The 22,406-nt window shown below is 41.9% G+C and overlaps 1 protein-coding gene across 1 annotated transcript in view; it reads right to left on the bottom strand.

Annotated features, from left to right (window-relative positions):
* The window catches only part of LOC148511557 (uromodulin-like), a 58,506-nt gene that overhangs the window by 2,655 nt on the left and 33,445 nt on the right, over positions 1-22,406 (bottom strand). The window contains exons 6-10 of the mRNA XM_088442102.1: positions 11,813-11,967; positions 10,696-10,941; positions 9,918-10,074; positions 7,868-7,925; positions 12-47 (exon numbers count right to left, since the gene is read on the bottom strand). Of these exons, the coding sequence (XP_088298228.1) occupies positions 12-47; positions 7,868-7,925; positions 9,918-10,074; positions 10,696-10,941; positions 11,813-11,967 (652 nt within the window). The remainder of the gene's footprint in view (positions 1-11; positions 48-7,867; positions 7,926-9,917; positions 10,075-10,695; positions 10,942-11,812; positions 11,968-22,406) is intronic.

Genomic DNA, 22,406 nt, shown 5'->3' with positions numbered 1-22,406 from the left:
AATAATCTTACCTGTATGGTATCCAGCACTATTTAAATAGGAATCATCTGTAAAAGAAAACAAATATTTTAAATGATAATAAAGCCTGCTTTTATTTATTTAATGACATAATGATTCAATTAATTGATGTAGAGAATATAGAGTGTAAGAAAGGAGTATAGAATAATCTTAACAGAAATCAAAAATTCTAGAAAATGATTCACCTGTAATTATAATAAGCGACATACATTTTTTTTCTATTATTTTTCTTACTGTAAATTTGAATGTTTAGTTCAAGCATATGTTACTATTATTTTTTATATGTCTTATATCATTACATGGTATCTTTTCTATGAAACTTTACCAGCGTGTTCCATCCTCAAAACTTATTTGCATTCAAGTCTGCATCGGCTCCAATATGCCTGTTCCATACTTTACATAGAAAGCAGCCTATACAATCCAGGGTAGAGGTCTCCTTTAAGTTAAATGTTATTCACTATTTTGACAGCTTCTGGTTGGAGAAGTTACATGACACCCTGGCTCAACTGAAAGGATCTTCGGACTTTCTTTTGCACTTCATTGTTCTTTTGGGCACTTCATTGTGATGTAATTCTGCAGTGCCCAGCTCCCGGTCACTGAGGAGGATCCAACAGTCTCTAGGAGTAGACTGGCATCTCCAGGAGAAATGGGCATGCATAAATCAATACTCCACGAAGAATTGGAAAAGAGATGTCCTATATTGGCACACAGAGGAAAGAACTAATAGTAATTTGAATAAAATATAACCTTTACTATCGTATATTAAAACCTTATTCAGTGAAATATGTTAAAACGGTGTAGATTTAAGAAATGGTGAAAAAAAGTTTTGAAAAGTGACAATTAAAATTAAAATAGACCCTGACACACTGAAAGCTGCTATTCAAAAATAAACTGTTTATATTATATTATTGATTATCCATGACTCTTATTCGTAGTGATTGTGTAGATCAAATATATTACCCATGTATAAGGAATTGATATTTAGTTGGTATATTCCTTATAGTATATTGTTTAATTGTCAAATCCAAGAACAATCCAGACAATAGGAATCGTTCCAGATATATAGAGAGTTTCCCAGAAAAACTCCCATTAGGGTAAATATCTGTCTTTATCTGAAAAGGGTATATCTCACTTAATTCCCATCAGGGTTTGCACTATTACACCTATTCTCACTAAGGAACCCATTTATTAATGATCGCTTTTGCAATGTGATCAGGGCATGTCAGTACTGCCCATGATCACTTTGTAAAATGCGATCATAGCGGCAGGATGTATTAACTAGCACATACAGGGAGACGGGCTCTGAAAGTAGCCCATCCCTGCGATGTGGCCGGAGTGCATTCAGGGCCGCTGTGCATGCGCAGTCCCGCAGACTGCACATAACCGGCACTCATTTCTGGCGGAGGGTTCCAGGAGATCCCTCTACCGTCTGATATGCGGTAAGTCCCCATAGGCTACAGCGGCTAATGCTATCTTCAGATGGCGTTAGCTGCTGGGACCAATATCGGGAATGCTTCGCATTCCGGATATTGGTACATTTGTCAGCATCGCATCCCCCATAGAAACCTATGGGGGAAGTGCCAGCCAGCGGGACTGGAGGGATCACAGCAGTTATTGGAGATACCTGCTGCGGTCCCTCCTTGATACATCAGGGGGTTACTTAGTATTTGAGGTAAACCCTAGAAGATGTGTGTTTCGAGGATTTTACCTCAAATATTCAATGACAAATTGGCCCATTAATATGTGATCTCTCTTTATGTAGAATAATATTATCTTTCTGCAGGTTATTTCCGTTTCAAGAAAATAAATAAATTGCTGGTTTCATCGACTGAGGGCTTCCTTATTATGCAGCATAATGTGTTAAACCAACAGATTATTTAATATATTACATTGTGTCTTGAAGTCAGTCTGACTAGTAACAATTGTTGCTATTCTTTAATCACTGTTGGCTAGCTAAATGCCAGGATAGGGGAAAAGTAACACTTCTCCTTCATTGGTAATATGTTACATGTAGCTCAATCCTTTGGCTGTCAGCCCTCGTCTTATGTCTGGTTCAGCGTCTATGCAGGAACATATTACTGATAAACACAGTGTGGACTCATCCCCATATTGGCTGCACTATCCCATATAATTCCATATATACTTAGGAGATTATAAATAAGACAGAGTTGTGTCTATTGATCAACTGTATTAGCGTAATTATCTCCCATATGTGAGGGTAGCTGCCCTGATGCTGTGAAATCCAGACTCTGGGGCATATGTATCAAAGCTTGATGTGAGATACAATTGTGAAATATATATCACCAACCAATCAGTTCGAAACTATAATTTCTTAAACACAGCCTGCAAAATGTAAGTTAGAAGCAGATTGGTTGGTGATATGTATGTCACAATTTTATCTATTTTTACAATAGACATTACTCTGTGTTATTTATAATCTCCTAAGTATATATGAATTATATGGGATAGTGTAACCAATATGGGGATGAGTCCGTACTGTGTTTATCAGTAATATGTTCCTGCATAGACGCTGAACCAGACATAACAGGGGGGCTGACAGACAAAAGATTGAGCTACATGTAACATATTACCAATGAAGGAGAAGTGTTACTTTTCCCCTATGAATAGTAACAATTGTTACTAGTCAGACTGACTTCAAGACACAATGTAACATTTTGAATAATCTGTTGGTTTAACACATTATGCTGCATAATATGGAAGCCCTCAGTCGATGAAACCAGCATTTTATTTTTGTTCTTGAAAAGGAAATAACCTGCAGAAAGATAATATTATTCTACATAAAGAGAGATCACATATTTAGTGAGAATAGGTGTAATAGTGCAAACCCTGATGGGAATTAAGTGATATATACCCTTGTCAGATAAAGACATATATTTACTTTAATGGGAGTTTTTCTGGGAAACTTTATATACAGTATATCTGGAATGATTCCTATTGTCTGGATTGTTCTTGGATTTGACAATTACACAATATACTATAAGGAATATACCAACTAAATATATATTCCTTATGCATGGGTAATATATTTTATCAACACAATCACTACAAATAAGAGTCATGGATACTCAATAATATAATATAAACAGTTTATTTTTGAATAGCAGCTTTCAGTGTGTCAGGGTCTATTTTAATTTTACCTGTCACTTTTCAAAACTTTTTTTCACCATTTCTTAAATCTACACAATTTTAACATATTTCACTGAATAATGGTTTAATATACGATAATAAAGGTTATATTTTATTCAAATTTCCTCTGGGCGCCAATATAGGACATCTCTTTCCTTTTCCAATTCTTCTTGGAGTATTGATTTATGATTTCTCATTTGAGTCCTGGGCAGCACCACCATACCTCAAAATAGGCATATTTGGTAATGACTGGGGTCCTTATTGACATCAGTTAGTGTATTGGTTCCCTTTGCCCTTTTTCCTTCCGATTTGATACTTTGGAATGGGCATGCAACAAGAGTGATAAAGCCAGGGGCATGCAGCAAAACCACAATTTGATGATGCATCGAGTGTCACCGACCCCAGTGACGCCACTGGCTTAAGAGACCCCTAATTATAGTTAATGGGTGTAGAGAAAGGGCTAGAACCCATTATGGTCTCAAACATTAACACAAACATTGTATCTCCAAAATTAAATAATTTGAATATTACTACATAGGAACACTCCTGGCCTGCACCCATAAAAAAATACTTCAAATATAATAATGATAACATTTATATTGCTATACACAGATCGATAACATAACATACCTTTTATCAAGTAATCTAAGGTTAGATTAAGTGACTCTCCCGAAAAAAATAGTATTACATAACACCTCCTACCACTTGTCACTAATATTCTCTTCAAAGCTCAATTACATGCTTAGCTAATATCACTTACAATAATTACACATACTATACACTCACTATTTTTTTTCCTATCCACACAGAAACAATAACAATATATTTATATAGGTGACCACAATACTATACCAGAAACAGTTCTTGTATATACAGTACTGGTTATTGGTATTATAGCATATATACAGGTGCTATGTAACTATATATCTGAATAAACTATTTGCACAAGACTGCTTTTTATCACTTAAACCAATATGGTGCGGATGGGGAAGGCTGTGGTAATCCGTTAAGGTCACATGTAACAGCTGTAATGAGTGACTTCCCATTTTTACTTTTTAAATTCCACGGAGTGAATTTTTTTTAGTTCAGAGTTGAGAGTGGGACTCAGACAAATAATTCCAAAAAAACCTTACAGTTTCTCATGTCCCATGAAGGTTTCTTACACATGATTGGAAATTTCAGAAACCTGGTGTAACTCTTCCACTCAAACTCCAAAAAGCAATGAAATTCCGATCATTAAGGCTGATGCCTTAATGGAAGTGTTCCTTGCGCAATACAGATATGGTATGCCATTACACCCTGTGGTTACTGCAGTTTCAGCACTCTCGCAGAGTGAGATTGCTGTCACTCACAAAATGGTGGAGCTGCTAATTCACAGATTTGTGTACTCACTGGAATACACACATGCAGTCTATGCAACTGAAGGTCTGAGCAGCTGTAAAACCAAAATTATAGGCCTGCCATCCATGCTGCTCTGTCTCCCCCCAGCTGTGCCACTCTTTCTACCCCCATCCACACCACTCTGTCAACCTCTACACTATCCACCACGTTCTGTTGCCCCCACACCATTCATGCTGCTCTGTCTATGGAATTTCACAGCTTTTTTTACAGTTAAAATATTGATGCTGTAAAATTTAGAAACAGAATTTGAGAAGCCAACCCAGGCCCACCAGCTTTGTCATCACTCATCACCCAACCTGCATTTACCTCATATGTTACCCTCTGGATATCTTTTTTTCCTGTGATGGGTAAGGGGTTAATTAGTGTGAAAAAATAAATATTGTCCTTTACAGGGGGACTACAGGTCCCGTCAAGGCAACCCCAGGATAGAGACTGCAAATGGGTTCCCTCCTCTATTAATATGCCCCTGCTGGGGAGTTTAACAGATCTCTCTGACCGCCATCTTGTCAGTACCCACAGGTCAGACTTGTGCCCCAGCAGCTGTCCAGGGTACGTAGGCTTCTAGAAAGCCCTAAAAATCTCTCAGTTACTCTAAAGTTGGGTACACACTAGACCATATGTCGTCTGATCCCATGGATCTGGCCGACATATCGGGCACATCATCTATTGTGTACCCATTATGTCTGCTCCCACTGATTGTTCATCGGGGTTGTTCCATCGACCTAAATGAATGGTTGCTGAAGTGACCCTGCTGCTGATGCCAGCAGGGTCATTGGTGTTGGTGAATGATATACCGGTCGGTTGGTAGACACTGCACTATTCAGTGAATGACTTCCCAATATATCGTTCATTGGCACCATTAGGCGTTGAATTGGCTGGTCGTTAAATGTGTACCTAGCCTAAGGATCTCCTCTCTCTCCACCTCTTTACTGGCAGCATCTACTGTACCTCATATACAGCTTTGGGCCTCACACTGCAGGTGCATTCTCTGTGTTCCATCGTTACCTCAGACTTCTGCCCACACTCTGGCAGCCATTTTTGCATGTTCCTCTTATCCTTACTCTATTACAGCTGTGGGCTTCACCAAAGCTGGAGCCTGTCCCCTCACTTAGGGGTAGATGTACTAAGCCTTGGATAGAGATAAAGTGGAGAGAGATAAAATATCAACCAATCAGCTCCTGCCTCTTTACAGGCTGTGTTTAAAAAATAACAGTTAGGAGCTGATTGGCTGGTACTTTATCTCTGTTCATTTTATTTCTCTCCAGGGCTTAGTATATAGACCCCAAAGTATCAACCAATCAGCTCCTAACTGTAAATTTTCAAACACAACCTGTAAATTGACAGTTAGGAGCTGATTGGTTGATACTTTTGGGTAGATGCACCAAGCCTTGTAAAGTGATAAAGTGGAGAGAGATAAAGTACCAACCAATCAGCTCCAGTCATTTTTCAAACACAGCCTGTAAACTGACAGGAGCTGATTGGTTGGTACTTTATCACTCTCCAAGGCTTAGTGCATCTCCCCCAAATCTCTGTTCACTTTATCTCTATCTAAGGCTTAATACATCTACCCTTCAGGCCGTTATCACAGGAACTTTTCTCCCTTTGCCCAGACCAGATGTAGGGAAGCTAGCAGAACTCTGCCTGTCTAGTCAGTTATCTGAAATAATTTGTCACTCTCCTGGCTTCCTTGCCAGGGGTTGCCATCGAAACCTTCAAATCACCCAACAGCTAACCACATGGTCTTAGTACTGGATCCCTGCAGTCAAGATGCCGTCAGAATACTGACAGCGGCATCCCGCAAGTCAGAATTCCGATCCAATTGGGTAACTATCCTAACCCTAACACCTAACCCTCCCCCTAACCCATCTTTCCCACCACCTAATCCTAACTATACCCCCAGCAGCCTAACCGTAACCCTCCCCCCACAGCCTAACCATAGCCCCCACCCCCCAGTGCCTAACCCTAAACCTAACCGTGCCCCTAAAGGGGCCCATACATGGTGCGATTTCCAAATGTTCCAATCTCGTGTACAATTTCCCTTGAGATTCTTCCTTTGAAATTATTTATGATTTGTACCAACAAATGGAACGATTGTACAAACGAGCATAAGACTAGATGTGTCATAAAGCAATTGCAAATAGTTTACGATATATCATATGTAGCAAACAACTTCACAGTGCATCAGCTGGAATATTTTTATCAAGGGAAGGGATTCTTCAAGACGTCATACTTCAGATCGTTCTACAAGTAAAGCAGCATACAATGTGTGTCACATTGTACATGTTTGATCGAAATCTCATGGCAGGTTCATCTGATCTATGATGCCGATTCACAATGCCGCTTCGGCATCGTAATCGTCTAGAAAAAGCCATTTTTTACACGATTAGTCATTATGAATGATAGAAATCGTCCATATCGTGTAAAAAATTGCACCATGTATGGGCCCCTTAACCCTAATACTTACCATCGGAATGCCAGTGTTTGAGATTCTGGGGCAGGAATTCTGACTGCTGTCGATATTCCAGCTCCGATATTCTGAGCGCTGGTATCCCGACTGCCGGTATGATAAGTACATCCCAACCACATAATGTACATTCCCACATTAACTCCCTCACTGCCAAAATCTGGCACGTGGGGCTTCTGGAAAGCTGTAAAAGGCTAACAGCTGCTGTCAGTTACAAGTATAGTGCCCCTCTGGTATTCCAGGTGCTGCTTCAGTGTTAAATATTACAGTTCAGTCTTCTCTTCCCCTATCTAAATAAAACAGTATTTTCCTAGTCCCTATTAATTATTAATACTGCATTAACAATAAAAAATAAATGTATTTTATACATATATAATTATGATGTACAGCACTAAAATCCATTTATATTACATAAAACAAAGATAACCACCACCATTCAGTAATACAGTATCCTCTGCTGTAAATTAATTTTTTAAAAAGTACTATAAACATTGCATATAACACATATCTACTTCTGTCTCTCCTTTTTATATTTATATTGTTTAAACATGGCTGAAAAATTAGTAAACTCCTAAAAGAGGGTTATAAGGGAGTGCAGGCATTTATTGACATAGATGGCAACATCGATTGTTTTTATCTGCTTACAATCTTTAATATGCCACCATTTATGTCACTGAATACACCTCCCTCTTTTCAAGTTCACCCTCTGATTGCACTCAAAAGCACTGGTCAACACTTAGACACTAGGGAGAGTACAACCCTTTTATGAAACCTACGTTATACCAGGTAACAATTTGGCCCAACAAATATAAACATTAATTTAGAATTCATATTTACCTCTAAATTGCACATTTATTACTGGTCCCTCATACACTGTATCTCCTGACCGGCCATTCTGTGAGAACAAAAAGAGAGAGCATGTCTTCAATTAACACCTTGCGGATCATTAGCATAGTGAAATAGGACAGTGATGAGCAGTGATAGGTCTCTCTATGACAAATATTCCAATAAGTTGATGATGGAAATAGAAAAAAAATAGAAAAATCCACAGCACTGTGGTCAATACTAAATGACTGCATCACCGAAGTGTATTTATTATAAACAACGTCAATACATTTATACAATCACCTATAAAATATTGGTGATATTCATACTGTATATAACAAACTATTTTGCAATTCCATTTCCAGCACCTAGGGTGTGTTTTTTCTTGTTTTTTGATGGAAATAAGCACTCTGTTAATGACTCACAGTAGTGCCCCTTTTACACAATGCCCACATTAGTGTCCTTTATACACAATACCCACAGTAATATTGCCCCTAATACACATAATGCCCACAGTATTAGTACCCCTTAGACAATGCCCACAGCAGTAGTGCCCCTTACATATAATGCCCCCAGTAGTGGTGCCCCTTATGCAATGCCCCCAGTAGTGGTACCCCTTATGCAGAGCCCATATTAGTGGTGCCCCTTATGCAGAGCCCACAGTAGTGGTGCCCCTTATGCAGTGCCCCCAGAAGTGGTGCGCCTTATGCAGTACCCCTATGCAATGCCCCATTAGTAGTGCCCCCAGTGGTAATGGCCCCATTAGTAGTGCCCCCAGAGGTAATGCCCCCATTAGTAGTGCCCACAGTAGTAATGCCCCAAGTAGTAGTGCCCTCAATAGTAATACCCCCAATAGTAATGCCCCCTGCGGCACAAGACTGACTGGCTAGGAAAGGTTAGCTGGAAGTGGTGCAACTGGTGCCACCTTCAAATAGAACTGATGGAATGCAGTTCTGGCCCACTTTAACCCCTGGATTAGTCACATGTGCACTCTTTTCAACATAATTGTTACATGTACAGTAAGTTGCTATCAGCGGACATAGAATGGCAACTTCTCTAGTGAAGTTTTGAATCTCTCTACATTAGCAGTGTATGTCCTCTCAGATTACTTAGAGGAGAAATTACATATATAGCAGGTAAACAAAACACATGGTCAATACTCCTTATTAAAGTGTTGGATCCAAGTTACTTTCAAACTACTTTGAAACTAAAGCTGTGTAATGAAGCATACCACAGATATTACCACTGTTTAAAGACTAAAGGTAATGTAGAGGAACGGGCCCACACACTAGTGTAGGATCGACGCGTTCCTGCGATCCTGAGATGCCAGGTTGCAGGATCAGTGAAAACCAACATGTTGGATTTTACCGATTTGTAGATCACAATCGAAATATGATTGTGATTTGCAAAACGGTGAAATTTAACATGGAGAATTTTACCGATCATCCGACATATCGCAGAACATCGATGGCCACCGGTCGCATTTCCGACTGGTGGATCAGTGTTTCCGATCCGATCTCCTTTATTTTCTACAATTTTTTTTAATACATTGTTGCTTTAAATTTTAAGTCTCATTTTTCATCTGCCTCATGTAGGTTGCTGTTCTTAGGATTGGATTGCCATATAATTCCTTTAATTCAGGACACGTGAATTATACAGGTTCTGTGGCTGATTAAAACCAGTTGAAATGGAGACAATGGGGATATAAAGGTTGATTTTAATCAATTTTGATAGATTTAAAATTGGTTAAAATCGCTCAACATTGATGTGGTGTTTCTAGTGCTAAATCACACGTTTACTAACAGACAATTTTTTATTTTGTTTGTTTCAGTATTAGTAAATGTGTAATTTAGCCCCAGAAATACAACAGTGTTGTTGATGTAGATTAAAATCGACCTTTAGTAAATAAACCCCTTGAAGTCAGACATATACAGAATCTGTTGAATTCACATCATATTCACTTTTTAGCCTCCTATATAAACTTTTGTTATGGGTTTTATAAAGTCTGTACAATACACACTAGTTACTACAGCTGTACAATACAATAAACCCTCTCACTTACCCCATTACATCCACTAGTTTTGTTACAGAGACGCACGTCACAGAATATATACACGTTATCGAATCCTTGAAATTTGAATGAACTGACTTGAATCCTGTCCTCTAGACTATCTCCATTTTGCAACACTACAACTTCAACATCACCAGGAACTGCAGAGCTGTGAATAGAAATTAAATGGTATGCGTCATAATTAGATTCTCACCTGATACATGTAATTATGTTGGCAGAACCTATGTTGATAAGTGTCAGCAGTAATGGAGGTTAGTCCACATGTTGAATACCTTAGCCAGTGATTGGTTTATTAACCAAGTTGAACAACAGGGTGGTGACACTGTGGTGAGTGGTGGTAACACTGTGCTAAGCGGTGGCACCGTCATGCCTATATATGGCTCAGTAACTGTAAGATGCTCATGGGCAGGTCCTAGCAGTATGGAGGACGGAGAAAGAGTAAACATGCAGTAAGACGCACATGTGACAAAGGCGCATTAGGTTGAAGGTTGTTCTTGTGCAGTGAGCGGGCTTCCATTACTATGGGAATGCACAGTGAGAGCACTCTCCTCCTACAAATTAGTATTAGTGGAATTGTTTCATTGGGTTCTCATTATAAGATGGACATGGAGTTTGCACTCTCTATTTGTCTATATGGAATCATGTTTTTCATGTGCACATCAACGGCATTTTCTATATGATTATTTACTTAACTTTCAAAGGGTGTACAGTATGGCATCATCTCCATTGATTTAACAATATCAAGACCAAAATATTTGCTTTTACTCACCCTCCTGTTACAAGTTGCACATTATTGGTGTCATTCCGTATACCAGAGGGATTAGCAAAGCATGTCTCTGCCTTTAAAGCAAATGTAGCACCATCTGCATCTGGAGAAAACACCCCGATATAGAAATTTGTTCCAATGACCACTTGCGCATCCTGGTCTAATGGCTCAGTACATGCTTCATTACTATATGCAGCCATGATGACAGTAAAAGTGCCGGTTCCATCAGATGGTTTTATAAGGACTGAACTGTAAAAATAAAAACACTCCAATAAAAAACTATTTTTAATGACATTAGTATATAGCCCTCCAGTACTTCCTCTGACACTCTCCATCACCGCTCAGCATTCGGTATGAAAAGCCTGACCAGCAGTTCGATACCTGGCAGCGGCAGCCCGACAAAACAGCAGAGCCCGACAGCCAAAGCCCGAAAGCACTGGAAATCCCGATCGTCCCTAAGGTAAGTATAAACTAACCTAACCAACCCCCCTAACCCTAACCCTCCTTAGGGGTGCCTAACCCTAACCCCCCCTTCCGTGCCTAACCTAAGTCCCCCGGGGGGTGCCTAACTCTAAGTCCCCCCTGGGGGTGTCTAACCCTAACCCTCCCTCTCCCTAGCCTAACCCTAACCCTCCCAGGGGGGTGCCTAACCCATATTGCCCCCGGGTGCCCTAAACCTAACCCTCCCCCCCCGCGGCTGTCCGCTTGCGGCGCCCGGCATCCCTTCGATCGGGATGCCGGACGCCTGTCTCCCGGCGTCGGGAAAGTGACAGGCGTCTACATTTTAGACGCCTGTCATTTAACTCTAGGCGGGATAGAGGATTCAGGAAGCCGGAGGTCGGGATTGCGGCCGCCGGCTTCCTAAACGTATCCCCACCACTTCATTGAACTCCAAACCATATCTTTAGGGACACAGAACTGTGCTCTGCGAGATGAGATGTTAGGAAACATTCAACATTGAAGTGAATTTTTAGCACATTGCCTCTCCTATCAAACATTTACTATGTACTATGTTTAACCATGATTTATATTGTATTATAAATAAATTACATAATTATACTGTATACCTATTAGACCTCACTTTGTGGCGTAACAACATGTGTCATCATAAGCCTCTCACCTTATTATAGGATGTAGAGCGAAATCTAGACTGGTCTGCATGGTCATGTTGTACATACAGGTCATGTTGTAGCTGATTGGATTCTTGGTAATAAGAGGTCCAGGAATTGGATTAATGAAAATAGTGTTGGTAAAATAGATTTGTGATGACTCCTCCTAATGTACATAAGGAAATAAGATGAAGAAATGTAAAAATACCAAAAGGGAAAATCTGTTTTGTTTGTGTTACAGTAGATTTCCTTACATTCCATTTTAGATATATTGCACATAAACTGATGTCTGCTTAGAAACCACTTGACTTGGTCCATAAGCTTTTGAACAGACATGGTTCATACACAAAGTGCCTTGCCTGGAAATTAGACAAAAGGTTTTAACCACTTCTTGTGCTGAGGTGGTACAGGAATAAACCAACTCACACAAAGCTCTCTTTCTTTTTCTTTCTTTCTTTCTTTCTTTCTTTCTTTCTTTCTTTCTTTCTTTCTTTCTTTCTTTCTTTCTTTCTTTCTTCTTTCTTTCTTTTTCTCACTCACTCACTCACTCACTCACAAAGACTGGAACTAAACATACCCCGATGTTGGAAGCTGGTCCTCTCCCTCTTATGGCTAAGGACCATATCTCCCACCAATATGGTTACACACCAGGGCCAAACTGCCCAATTGGCAGTTCTGGCAAATTCCAGAAGGGCCTGATGACCAGATGGGCTGGTCCAGCCAGTGTCGCTGGCATACAGCCACAGCAGTGGCAGCCCTTCAGAAACAATGACGTTGTCAGTTTTTATCTGGTGCTGGTCGCGAGCCAATCGGAGCATGCTGATTGGCTGCCTGGCCGCTTCAATTAGCTCATGACTGGCGACAGGCCAGGAAACTGGTTTCAAGTCAGTGTAGCTGCATGCTGGTCAGTGGAATATCTAGGGGGGGGTCCAGCAGGGCAGGCGCCATTGGACCGGAAGCAAGTGGGGGGGCACGATGCTGACGGCCGCGGCCCAGGACACTGGTTTCAAGTCAGTAACAAACACCGGCACCGGGTGGGTAGTACACTCGTACTACCCGGCGGCAGTGTGTTTGGTTTGGCAGCCAATGAGAACCAGACAGACTCTAATTGGCTGCTGTACCCACAGCCAGAACCGGGCTGGAGCTCACTCATGTGCTCCACCTTCCACGGCGATTCAGGTAAGTGTTGTGTGGTTTTTTCATTTGTATCTTTGAGCGGTTCAGATTCTGTGGAATCCAAACTGCTCTGAACACCGGGGATCTGAGTCCACACGAACCGCGGCTCGGGTGTTCCTGCCTGACTCGGATCCCACTGTGAGGCCAAACATCATCCTCCTGAAGTCGGATTCTTGCGAGAGTTGTTTTCTATATAAGGCACTGCGGCTGGGACTCTGCGCCATTTCGCTCGCACGCTATGCACTGTTCTCCTGAGACAAGTGGCTGTGCTGATAAAGTGATTGTATAGGGGCACTGACTGCACGCTGATATATGCTGCTCTATACTCTGCTGATTAAGTGGTTGTGTCCAGAGACTCACAACTGGCTGTGCTGGTAAAGTGACTGTGTATAGGGAGCACAGTTCACGCTGATGTATGCTGAGCTACACTCTGCTGATTAAAGTGTCTGTGTCCATACTCACAAGTGGCTGTGCTGGCAAAGTGACTGTGTATAGGGGGCACACTGCACGCTGATGTATGCTGTGCTATACTCTGCTGATTAAAGTGGTTGTGTTCAGACTCACAAGTGGCTATGCTGGTAAAGTGACTGTGTATAAGGGGCACACTGCATGCTGATGTATGCTGTGCTATACTCTGCTGATTAAAGTGGTTGTGTTCAGACTCACAAGTGGCTGTGCTGGTAAAGTGACTGTAAATATAGGGGGAACACTGCATACTGATGTATGCTGCAATATGCACTGCTGATTAAAGTGGCTGTGTCCAGACTTACAAGTGACTGTGTGTACAAAAAAAAGTTTAAAAAAGTGAAAAAAAAACTTACTTTCAAGAAAGTTTAAAAAGTAAAAAAAAAATGTTTTCGGTGCTGTACCCCACTGTATATACAAGCACCGTAACTCCTTGGACTGTACTCCACTGTGTTTACAAGTACTGTGACTCCTTGGGCCATACCCCACTGTATATACAAGCACTGTGACTCCTTGGGCCGTACCCCACTGTGTATACAAGCACTGTGACCCACCCCACTATGTATACAAGCACTGTGACTCCTTGGGCTGTAGCCCACTGCGTGTTCATAGCACACAAGTACTGTGACAAGTTAATGCAAGAAAACTTGAAAAAAGTTTAACAAAGTAAAAAATGTATAAAAGTAAAAAGAAACTGTTTACTTGTGCTGTACCCCACTGTGTACTGTGACTCTGCAGGCTGTAGTTCACTGTGTATACAACCACTGTGAATCCTTGGGCCATAACCCACTGTGTGTTCTTAGTGTTCCCAAAAGTGTCAGTCCCTGTGGCGGAAGTGCTTGGTTTTTTTTAAGTGTGCATGTCCTTTTTAATATCCAACATAAGTGTGAATGAGAGGGCTCAAAGACAATTCCATCTTGCACTACCTTCATTTCTGCCACTGCTGTGTGGCAAGGTTTCATAGATGTGCTTTAAACTGTGGTGTCTGTGCTGCTGCTCTGTCGCTTAGTAACCAGCCAGCTCACTGCAGCCTTTGGCCAATAATGGTGAAAACAATGTTGTGAGCTGTGAGGTGGTCTAAATTGACTGTAAATAACTGGAAATTAATGGTATTGAGATTATTAATACTCTAGGGGAAGAAAAACCCACATTATGTAATTTTAGCTTGTTTTGTAAATTGTTGTAAGAAATCCAAAACCAGTCACGGCAATTTGACAAATTCAAATCCAGCAAAAATGGTCCAGCGTACATCTCTTATATATGTAAGGCATAATTGCCTACTTTTGAAAAAGCATTTCAGGGAGATTGTGAAAGCAGCACCTATGACCGGGGCGGAAAAGTGGACATGTATTGCTACATCTGAGAGGCGTGTCATAAACCTGACTTACATCCAAATGTAAACAAGCGTAAAAGTAGCTAGTAAGATCGACTTGTTGATGAAAACAGACTGATACTTTTCAGAAAATGCATGTAGCCATAGGGTAATTATGTAATTAATACAGGGAAATTATATTAATAATCCCATTTGAATGTATATATCTCTGTTTTTTTAATATAACAGCTTCATAATGGGGGTAGGTGCAATCAGGGATATTACTAGACTTTTCAGGGAGACAGAGAGATTGCTAATATTTCAGGGAGTCTCCTTGACAATGAGGGAGAGTAGGCAAGTATGATTTAAGGGGCACTGGCACTGCATGGGGGGGGGACTACTACTGGGAGCACTATATAAGGGGCACTACTGGGAGCACTGCATAGGGGGACCACTACTGGGGGCACTGTGTAAGGGGGACCACTACTGGGGGACACTGTTAAAGGGGGGCCACTACTAGGGGGCACTTTATAAGGGGGACTGCAAAGGGAGGACCACTACTGGGGGCACTGTATAAGGGGGACCACTACTGGGGGCACTGTATAAGGGGGACCACTACTGGGGGCACTGTTAAAGGGGGCCACTACTAGGGGGCACTTTATAAGGGGCACTGCAAAGGGAGGACCACTACTGGGGGCACTGTATAAGGGGCACTACTGGGAGCACTGCATAGGGAGGACCACTAATGGGAGCACTGTAAAAGGGGCACTACTGGGGCACTGCAAGGGTGACCACTACTAGTGGCACTGTATAAGGGGAATTACTGGTGGCACTGTATAAGTGGCACTACTGGGTGCACTGTATAACAGGCACTACTGGAGGCACTGCATAGGGTGACTACTACTAGTGGCGCTGTATAATGGGAATTACTAGGGCACTGTATAAGTGGCACTACTGGGGCCACTGTATAAGGGGCACTGAATACGGGTCATTGTATAAGTGGCACTACTGGGGGCACTGCATAAGGGGCACTGTGTAAAGGTGCATTACTGGGGGCACTGTATGAGGGTGCACTATTGGGGGCACTGTATAAGGGGCACTACTGGGGGCACTTAATAAGGGGCACTACTACAGTGGGCATTGAAGAGCGCGGTAAGAGGTTTTATAGAGGGACACTGGGGAGGTGGTGTCATGTTACAAGGTCTATTACTGTGTGGCATAAAGTGTTTTGAGAGGCAATACTGTCTGGTATAATGTGGGGGAATTACAATGTATGGCATACTGTGTTATAAGGGGCATTACTGTGTGTGGCATAATGTATAAGGAGCACTACTACTGTGTGGCATAATGTATAAGGGGTACTACTGTGTGGCATGGCATGAATTGGCTTTGTGTGGCATAACATTACTGGGCTCTGTGTAGCATAATGTGACTAAAGGACACTACTGTGCGGTGTAATGTGACGAAGGGGCATTACTGTGTGGCATAATTTCAATTGTGGGCACTATTCATATGTCCCTTCCTAGCAAGACCACACCTGTTTTTTTTACTCACGTGTTTGGCGGATAATATTGTAATGATGCCTGAACAAGTTTGTATAATGGACTAGATTATCATAGATACAATTATAGTCTGTATTCAGTGTTTTAGGGATGGATCTGACTATAGATCAAATAGGTCTGCTCTGACGTGTTTGTGGTCTATGGAGATTGTGGTACCATGGAAGTTTGTATATAAAAGGTCTTGAATATAAAAGGTCTACATGAAACAAACTCGCAATCCACAACTCACACCTAATTGGAGTGACTCCATTGTGTGCAATCTTTCTTGAATAGAATTATCCTACTAATTTAAAGGTATATTTCCTTTTGGGGTTGGGTACAAGATGCCGGCGCTCGCGATCCCGGTAGTCAATAACCCAATAACCCAACACTGGCATCCTGACAGGGTTAGGATACAGACCCCTCTCAGTATGTATCCTAACCCTTCTCTTAGTCCTAAACCTCCCTCCCTGCACCCTGAACCTACCCTCCATGCCTAACCCTAATCCTCCCTGCCTAGTGCCTAAACCTAAACCTTCCCTCAGTACCTAACCCTAACTGTCCCCCAATTACTTACCTTTAGGATGCCAGGGCCGGGATTCTGACAAGTGTCAGTATTCTAATCGCCAGCATCCGATTTGCCAGGATTGTGATTACCTCCCATTTCCTTGGTATAACTTTACAAGTCAATTATTAAAAGGTATATAATTAGTTATTACTGTAATAATGATAAATTATTATGGGCAGTATAAATTACACATCATAGTCGGGATGCATCCCACCACCCTTCGTATGCATGCATGCGTTAACAATGCCAGTATGCTTGACGAACAACGCAAGGACCACTCTCTCGGTAAGATCGGCCCTTTGTGATGTAGAGACTTCCGGGTGTATGTCCCACAAGCCCCTCTGGCATCTTTCTGCGAATGTGCAGAAGGATGCACGTGCCACTGGGGCTGCTGGGAGGGATCCAATTGGATCCCTCTCACAGCACTCTTCCGATAGAAGCCCATAGGCTTCTATAGGTTAATGCCAATCAGGAGCTGGCGTTACCCAACGCAACCGGGCTTGGTGCATATGAGAAAAGCTATCAAACCCACATTTTCTATATTTGCTGCTTCCCGTCCTAAATGATAAAAATAGAATATTTGCTATAAGAATATGACATTAATACGAGGAGAGCACATAAGGCAGCATTTACAGGAGCGTCCCAGAATAAGACACACTTTATCAGTTTGTTATATATTGCTTATTTCATTAATTTTGAAAGCACAGAGAGGGTATATTCGCATTCACTTTAACAAACTTTTTTCAGAGTAATATTACAAAGGAACGATAGGATGAGATCACCCTGAGAGTGATAAAATGCTATTTGGGCCTGATTCAGAGATGGATACAATGCTGATGCTTTCACAGAACAAGCAATTGTTTGCTATTGCACAAGCATGAATGCTGCATTGCACAAGCACAGTGATTGCATGGAGTTTACATTCATACAGAAGAACCTTTCGCAAAGTAAGTCACAGCATTTGGGGGTGGTAATGGGCATGTGGTTACAAGAACGCAAACATGTCTGACCATTTAAATAAATGATAATGTTTTGATTTTATAATAGAAATTATGCAGAGCAATAAGTGACTTATCACTATGTACAACTTCTACCAAATACCTGTTGCAATGGTGACAAAATATTTATAAATATATATGTAATTTGTTTTTACTACAAATTTGCACAGGAAACTTCAGCAAGTAAAGGGGGAGATGTATCAAACCTTGGAGAGAGATAAAGTGGACAGAGATAAAGTACCAACCAATCGGCTAGAGTTCACAGAGCTCTATAGTTTTGCAGTCACTGTAGAGCTTTTTCATGGATGAGATAGTGTAGTACAGGCAGCAATACTTATCTTTGAGTCTTCAAACATTGGAGCTTGCATGCTCCATTAGGAGTGAAGACACCCCATAACCACAGAATAAATGCAACAGACCCTGTGACCTTAATGTAATGGGTTTTGCCCTCACTCCACATCTGTATTCAAGCAAGCCAAGTGTGACTGCTATCTACTGGAACACACATACACACTAAGCTGAGTCTTTGCCCCAGGTGATGGAAAGACTAACTTGACCCCTGTATAAGAAACACCCCCAATCCTGACCTCATAGCAAAGGCCAGCCTATGCCTTAGGGTTAAAACTAGAGATGAGCTTGTTCGATTTCATGGAAACTGAACCCGCCCGAAAATTTAAATAAATATTTTTGGCCACAGACATCATCTCCTACATGCCCCTTTTAAGTTTATAAAATTTCTGAACCAACAAGTTGATTTTGTGGGCAAAACATGGGACATGGGACATGTTCAACCACTTGTTAGAATACTCTGCCATTCTCACTCATAAATTTGCTTCAAAATAAAAAAAATTAATTTAATTTACTACCAAATCAATTAATCCTTCCTTCCTTTCCCTGCCTTCAATTACATACGGTACATCCATCTCCCTCAGGCCTCTTGATTAATGAAAACATTCTTGGTTTCTTTCTGTGGGGTCGTATAGTTTATTACACTGCCATCCTGTCTGCAGTGCAGTGCCACACTGTTTCCTAGATGTGCCATGTTGGAAGTTGAACTGCCACCTGTTTATGGTGCCCACTGCTGTCACTTAGCTTAGTCAGCCAGCTAGCTTGGTGCAACCTTTTGGCCTAAACTTGATGAAAACAATATTGTGAGCTGTGAGGTTTTCAAAATTTACTGTAAATTGGTAAAAATGTATGTTATTGAGGTTAATAATACTGTAGGGACAAATACAGGCCCAAATTATGTGATTTTAGTTGTTTTATCATATCTTGAAAAAAACAGATTCAAAACCAAAATAAGCCAGGGCAGTTTTGTCAAAACCAAAACCAAAACACGAAGTTAATACAGATCCAAAACGCTAGGGTCAGCACACATCTCTAGTTTAAACCCTTTGAGGCTTAGTGAGCCTTCTGTCAGCCACCCCTAAAAGACTGGCGGCCAAACCCAGCTTGTTGCAGGGTCAATATCATCACCGCCATCACTTGCTGAGCTGGCGCTTGGAGTTGAGATCATATTCAAGGGCCGACTCTTCCTATGCTGTGAACGACCCAGGTTACCCTTTCACACTGCAGTCAAAAAAACATATGATAACAACATATACTGTATGTCTTTTGTGCTTAAAAATTTTATTAACACATGGGTGGGTGTTTTTATCAAATCTTGGCGAGAGATAAAATTGTGAGTGATAAAGTACCAACCAAAAAGCTCCAGTCATTTTCCAAAAGCCTGTGAAACGTAATTGAGTAGCTGATTGGTTAGAACTTTTCTCACAAAATTTTGACTCTCTCCAAACTTTGATAATTACCCTCATATAGTTAATAACAGTTGGACTAGCTGATGTGCTCAGTTTCACACATCTAGACCTTAGATATTTACTCTTTCCACTTCCATCTCAACACTCCAGTAACTAATTAAATCTTCACCTCTATAGTAATATATCCCTGCCTTTACTGCTCTAGTAAGATATTACTCTCCCTCACCTGTGTACTAACACATTCTGCTCCTTCACCTCTGTAGCAACACATTTTTCCTTGCTGACCTCTGTAATAACACATTTCCCTCCCTCACCCATGTTGTTACACATTCAACTTTCCCATCCCTCACCTGTGTAAAAATACAATCCCTCAATCACACCTATAGAAACACATTACCCTCACTCACTCCTGTGGTATCTTATGCCCCCTCACCTCTGTAGTAACACATTATACCCACTCACCACTGTAGTAACACATTCCCTTTCCTCACCTGTGTTGTAACACATTCCCTTCCTTCAACCTGTAGTAACACATTTTCCTCCCTCTTTTTTGTAGTAACACATTCCCTTACCTCACCTCTACAGTATAGTAACACATTGAAGAACCATGAAAACACAGTTTACCCCTTTGCAGTTCTGTCTGCCTAATAAGAGACATCAGGATCATACAGTTAGTGGTGGCTCCGGAGGTGGGGCTGCAGCACAGTCCAATATTCAAATAGCGGAGCCACACCAACTGCCAGTGATGTTTGGCAGCAGTTCGGGTGACAGTTGGTGTGGCTCCCCTATGGCTCCCCTATTTTAATATTGGACTGTGCTGCAGCCATGGTGAGTCAGTCAGTCAGGACATTGCACAGGAGGGGGAAACATTTTAGCCCTTTTCACCCCCTTAGGGGTGGAATTCAGAAAAATCCCTTAGTGGGTACCTATGTCATGGAAGGCATATACTTTCCGATTTTCATATTTCTAGGTCCAGGGGTCAGTGATGTAAGGAAAGAGAGGTCAGTTATGTGAAGAAAGATGTAGTCTGTACTATAAGGGGAGAGGGGGGGGTCTGTGCTGAGAGGAGTCAGTGATGTGAGGAATGAGGGGGTTTGTGCTGTGAGGTGAGGGGGGTCTGTCCTGAGAGTGGAGGGGAATCAGTGATGTGAGGAAAGAGGGGGTCTGTGCTATGATGGGAGGGGAGGGTCTGTGCTATGAGGGGAGGGGGGTTTGTGCTGAGAGGGGAGGGGGTCAGTGATGTGAAGAAAAAGGGGTCTGTTCTGTGAGGGGAAGGGGGTCCGTGCTGAGAGGGATCAGTGATGTGAGAGGAGGGGGATCTGCTGTGAAAAGAGAAGGGTCTGTGGTGAGAGGGGGTCTGTGCTGAGAGGAGACAGTGAAGTAAGGACAGATGGGGTCTGTGCTGAGAGGGGTCAGTGATGTAAGGACAAAGGGGGCCTGTGCTGTGAGGGGAGGGGGTTGCCTGTGCTGAAAGGGGAGAGGGGTCAGTGATGTGAGGAAAGAGGGAGTCTGCACTGTGAGGAGAGGGGGTCTGTGTAGAGAGGGGTTAGGCTGCTGGGGGGGAAGGTTAGGGTTAGGTTGTGAGGGGGTGTGTTAGGTTTAGGCTGTCCGGAGGGTTAGGTATAGGGGTTGGGCTAGGAGACTAGCTGACAGGTATTGGTATCCTTAACTTTTCAGGATGCCGGCGTATGGAGTCTGGCATCCCATACTCAGCTCATACATACATAGCGGATGTTTCAAGGCCGCAATGGAAATTTTCTTCACAGTGCTGTACAGGGGCATGAATCAGAAATTAAAATATAGTGCTCTGGATTACTTGAGGGAGGGGGCCCCCAAAACTGGTATCTTGTCTAGGGTCCCATGACATCTAAATCCAGCTCTGGCACAGCACCAACTTTTCACTGTGTTAAACTGCAACAGTGGGACAAGGACATGTCCCACTTAGCTCTAGAGAGACCCTGCTATTACTACATTTTACAACCAGGGGCGTTTTAATAGAGGAGGGGGCCCGTGTGCAGCCTCCATTTGGGTCCACTCCTCTCTGTCAGTGCAGTAGATTCTGGCTTCATGCCAGAATCTACTGTGCACGAGGGGGTCTCTGGGAAACTCAAACCCGCGCCTTTTTCCCGGGGACGTCTTTTCTGCGCATGCACGAGTCACTGGGAAAATGTCCGCCACCATTTTCCCTGTGATTTTTGCTGCTCTGCAGCAACAGTCTGGTGCTGCAGTGCAGGAGACCGGAATCTTTGGAAAGGTTAATATAACTAAATATGAGTGCAGGGTGTGTGGTGTGGCCCATGTGCACCACACACCCTGCTCCCATTATATATACGCCAAGGCTTGACAAAGACCAAAAGGTTGAAATGCATTGGAGGCAGGTGTGTAGACTACCAAAGAGCCATCCAGGAACCGTGTAAGCTCAGGGACCCTCTATGTTTTTACCCCTTAGAATATCCGGAGTTTGTGGGAACTGGTAACCTAGGGTTCCCATTTCCCACTATCTGGGTACATTCCTGTTACCTTTATCATAGCCCTTGTGTGAGGGTAATGATGTTTTAGACATCACCATCATTTTTAGAATTTTTATCATTGTACAACAAAAATATTTTTTTCATGCTATTTGATTGTTACTCTTGCCTATATTTACCTGACTTTTCGTTCATGTCCATATATTATATGCTCAATATTACTAAGGTTTTTATAGTGTGATCCATTGTTTTTGAGCTTAATAAATTCAACACTGTTTATTACGATAAACAAGGAATTTATCTCTTGATGCACATCCGAG

The sequence above is a fragment of the Taudactylus pleione genome, unplaced genomic scaffold (genome assembly GCF_031769625.1).
Source record: "Taudactylus pleione unplaced genomic scaffold, aTauple2 ptg000305l, whole genome shotgun sequence".
Taxonomy (NCBI): domain Eukaryota; kingdom Metazoa; phylum Chordata; class Amphibia; order Anura; family Myobatrachidae; genus Taudactylus; species Taudactylus pleione.
The sequence above is the reverse complement of the archived record's forward strand: the minus strand, read 5'-3'. Positions and strand labels throughout refer to the sequence as shown.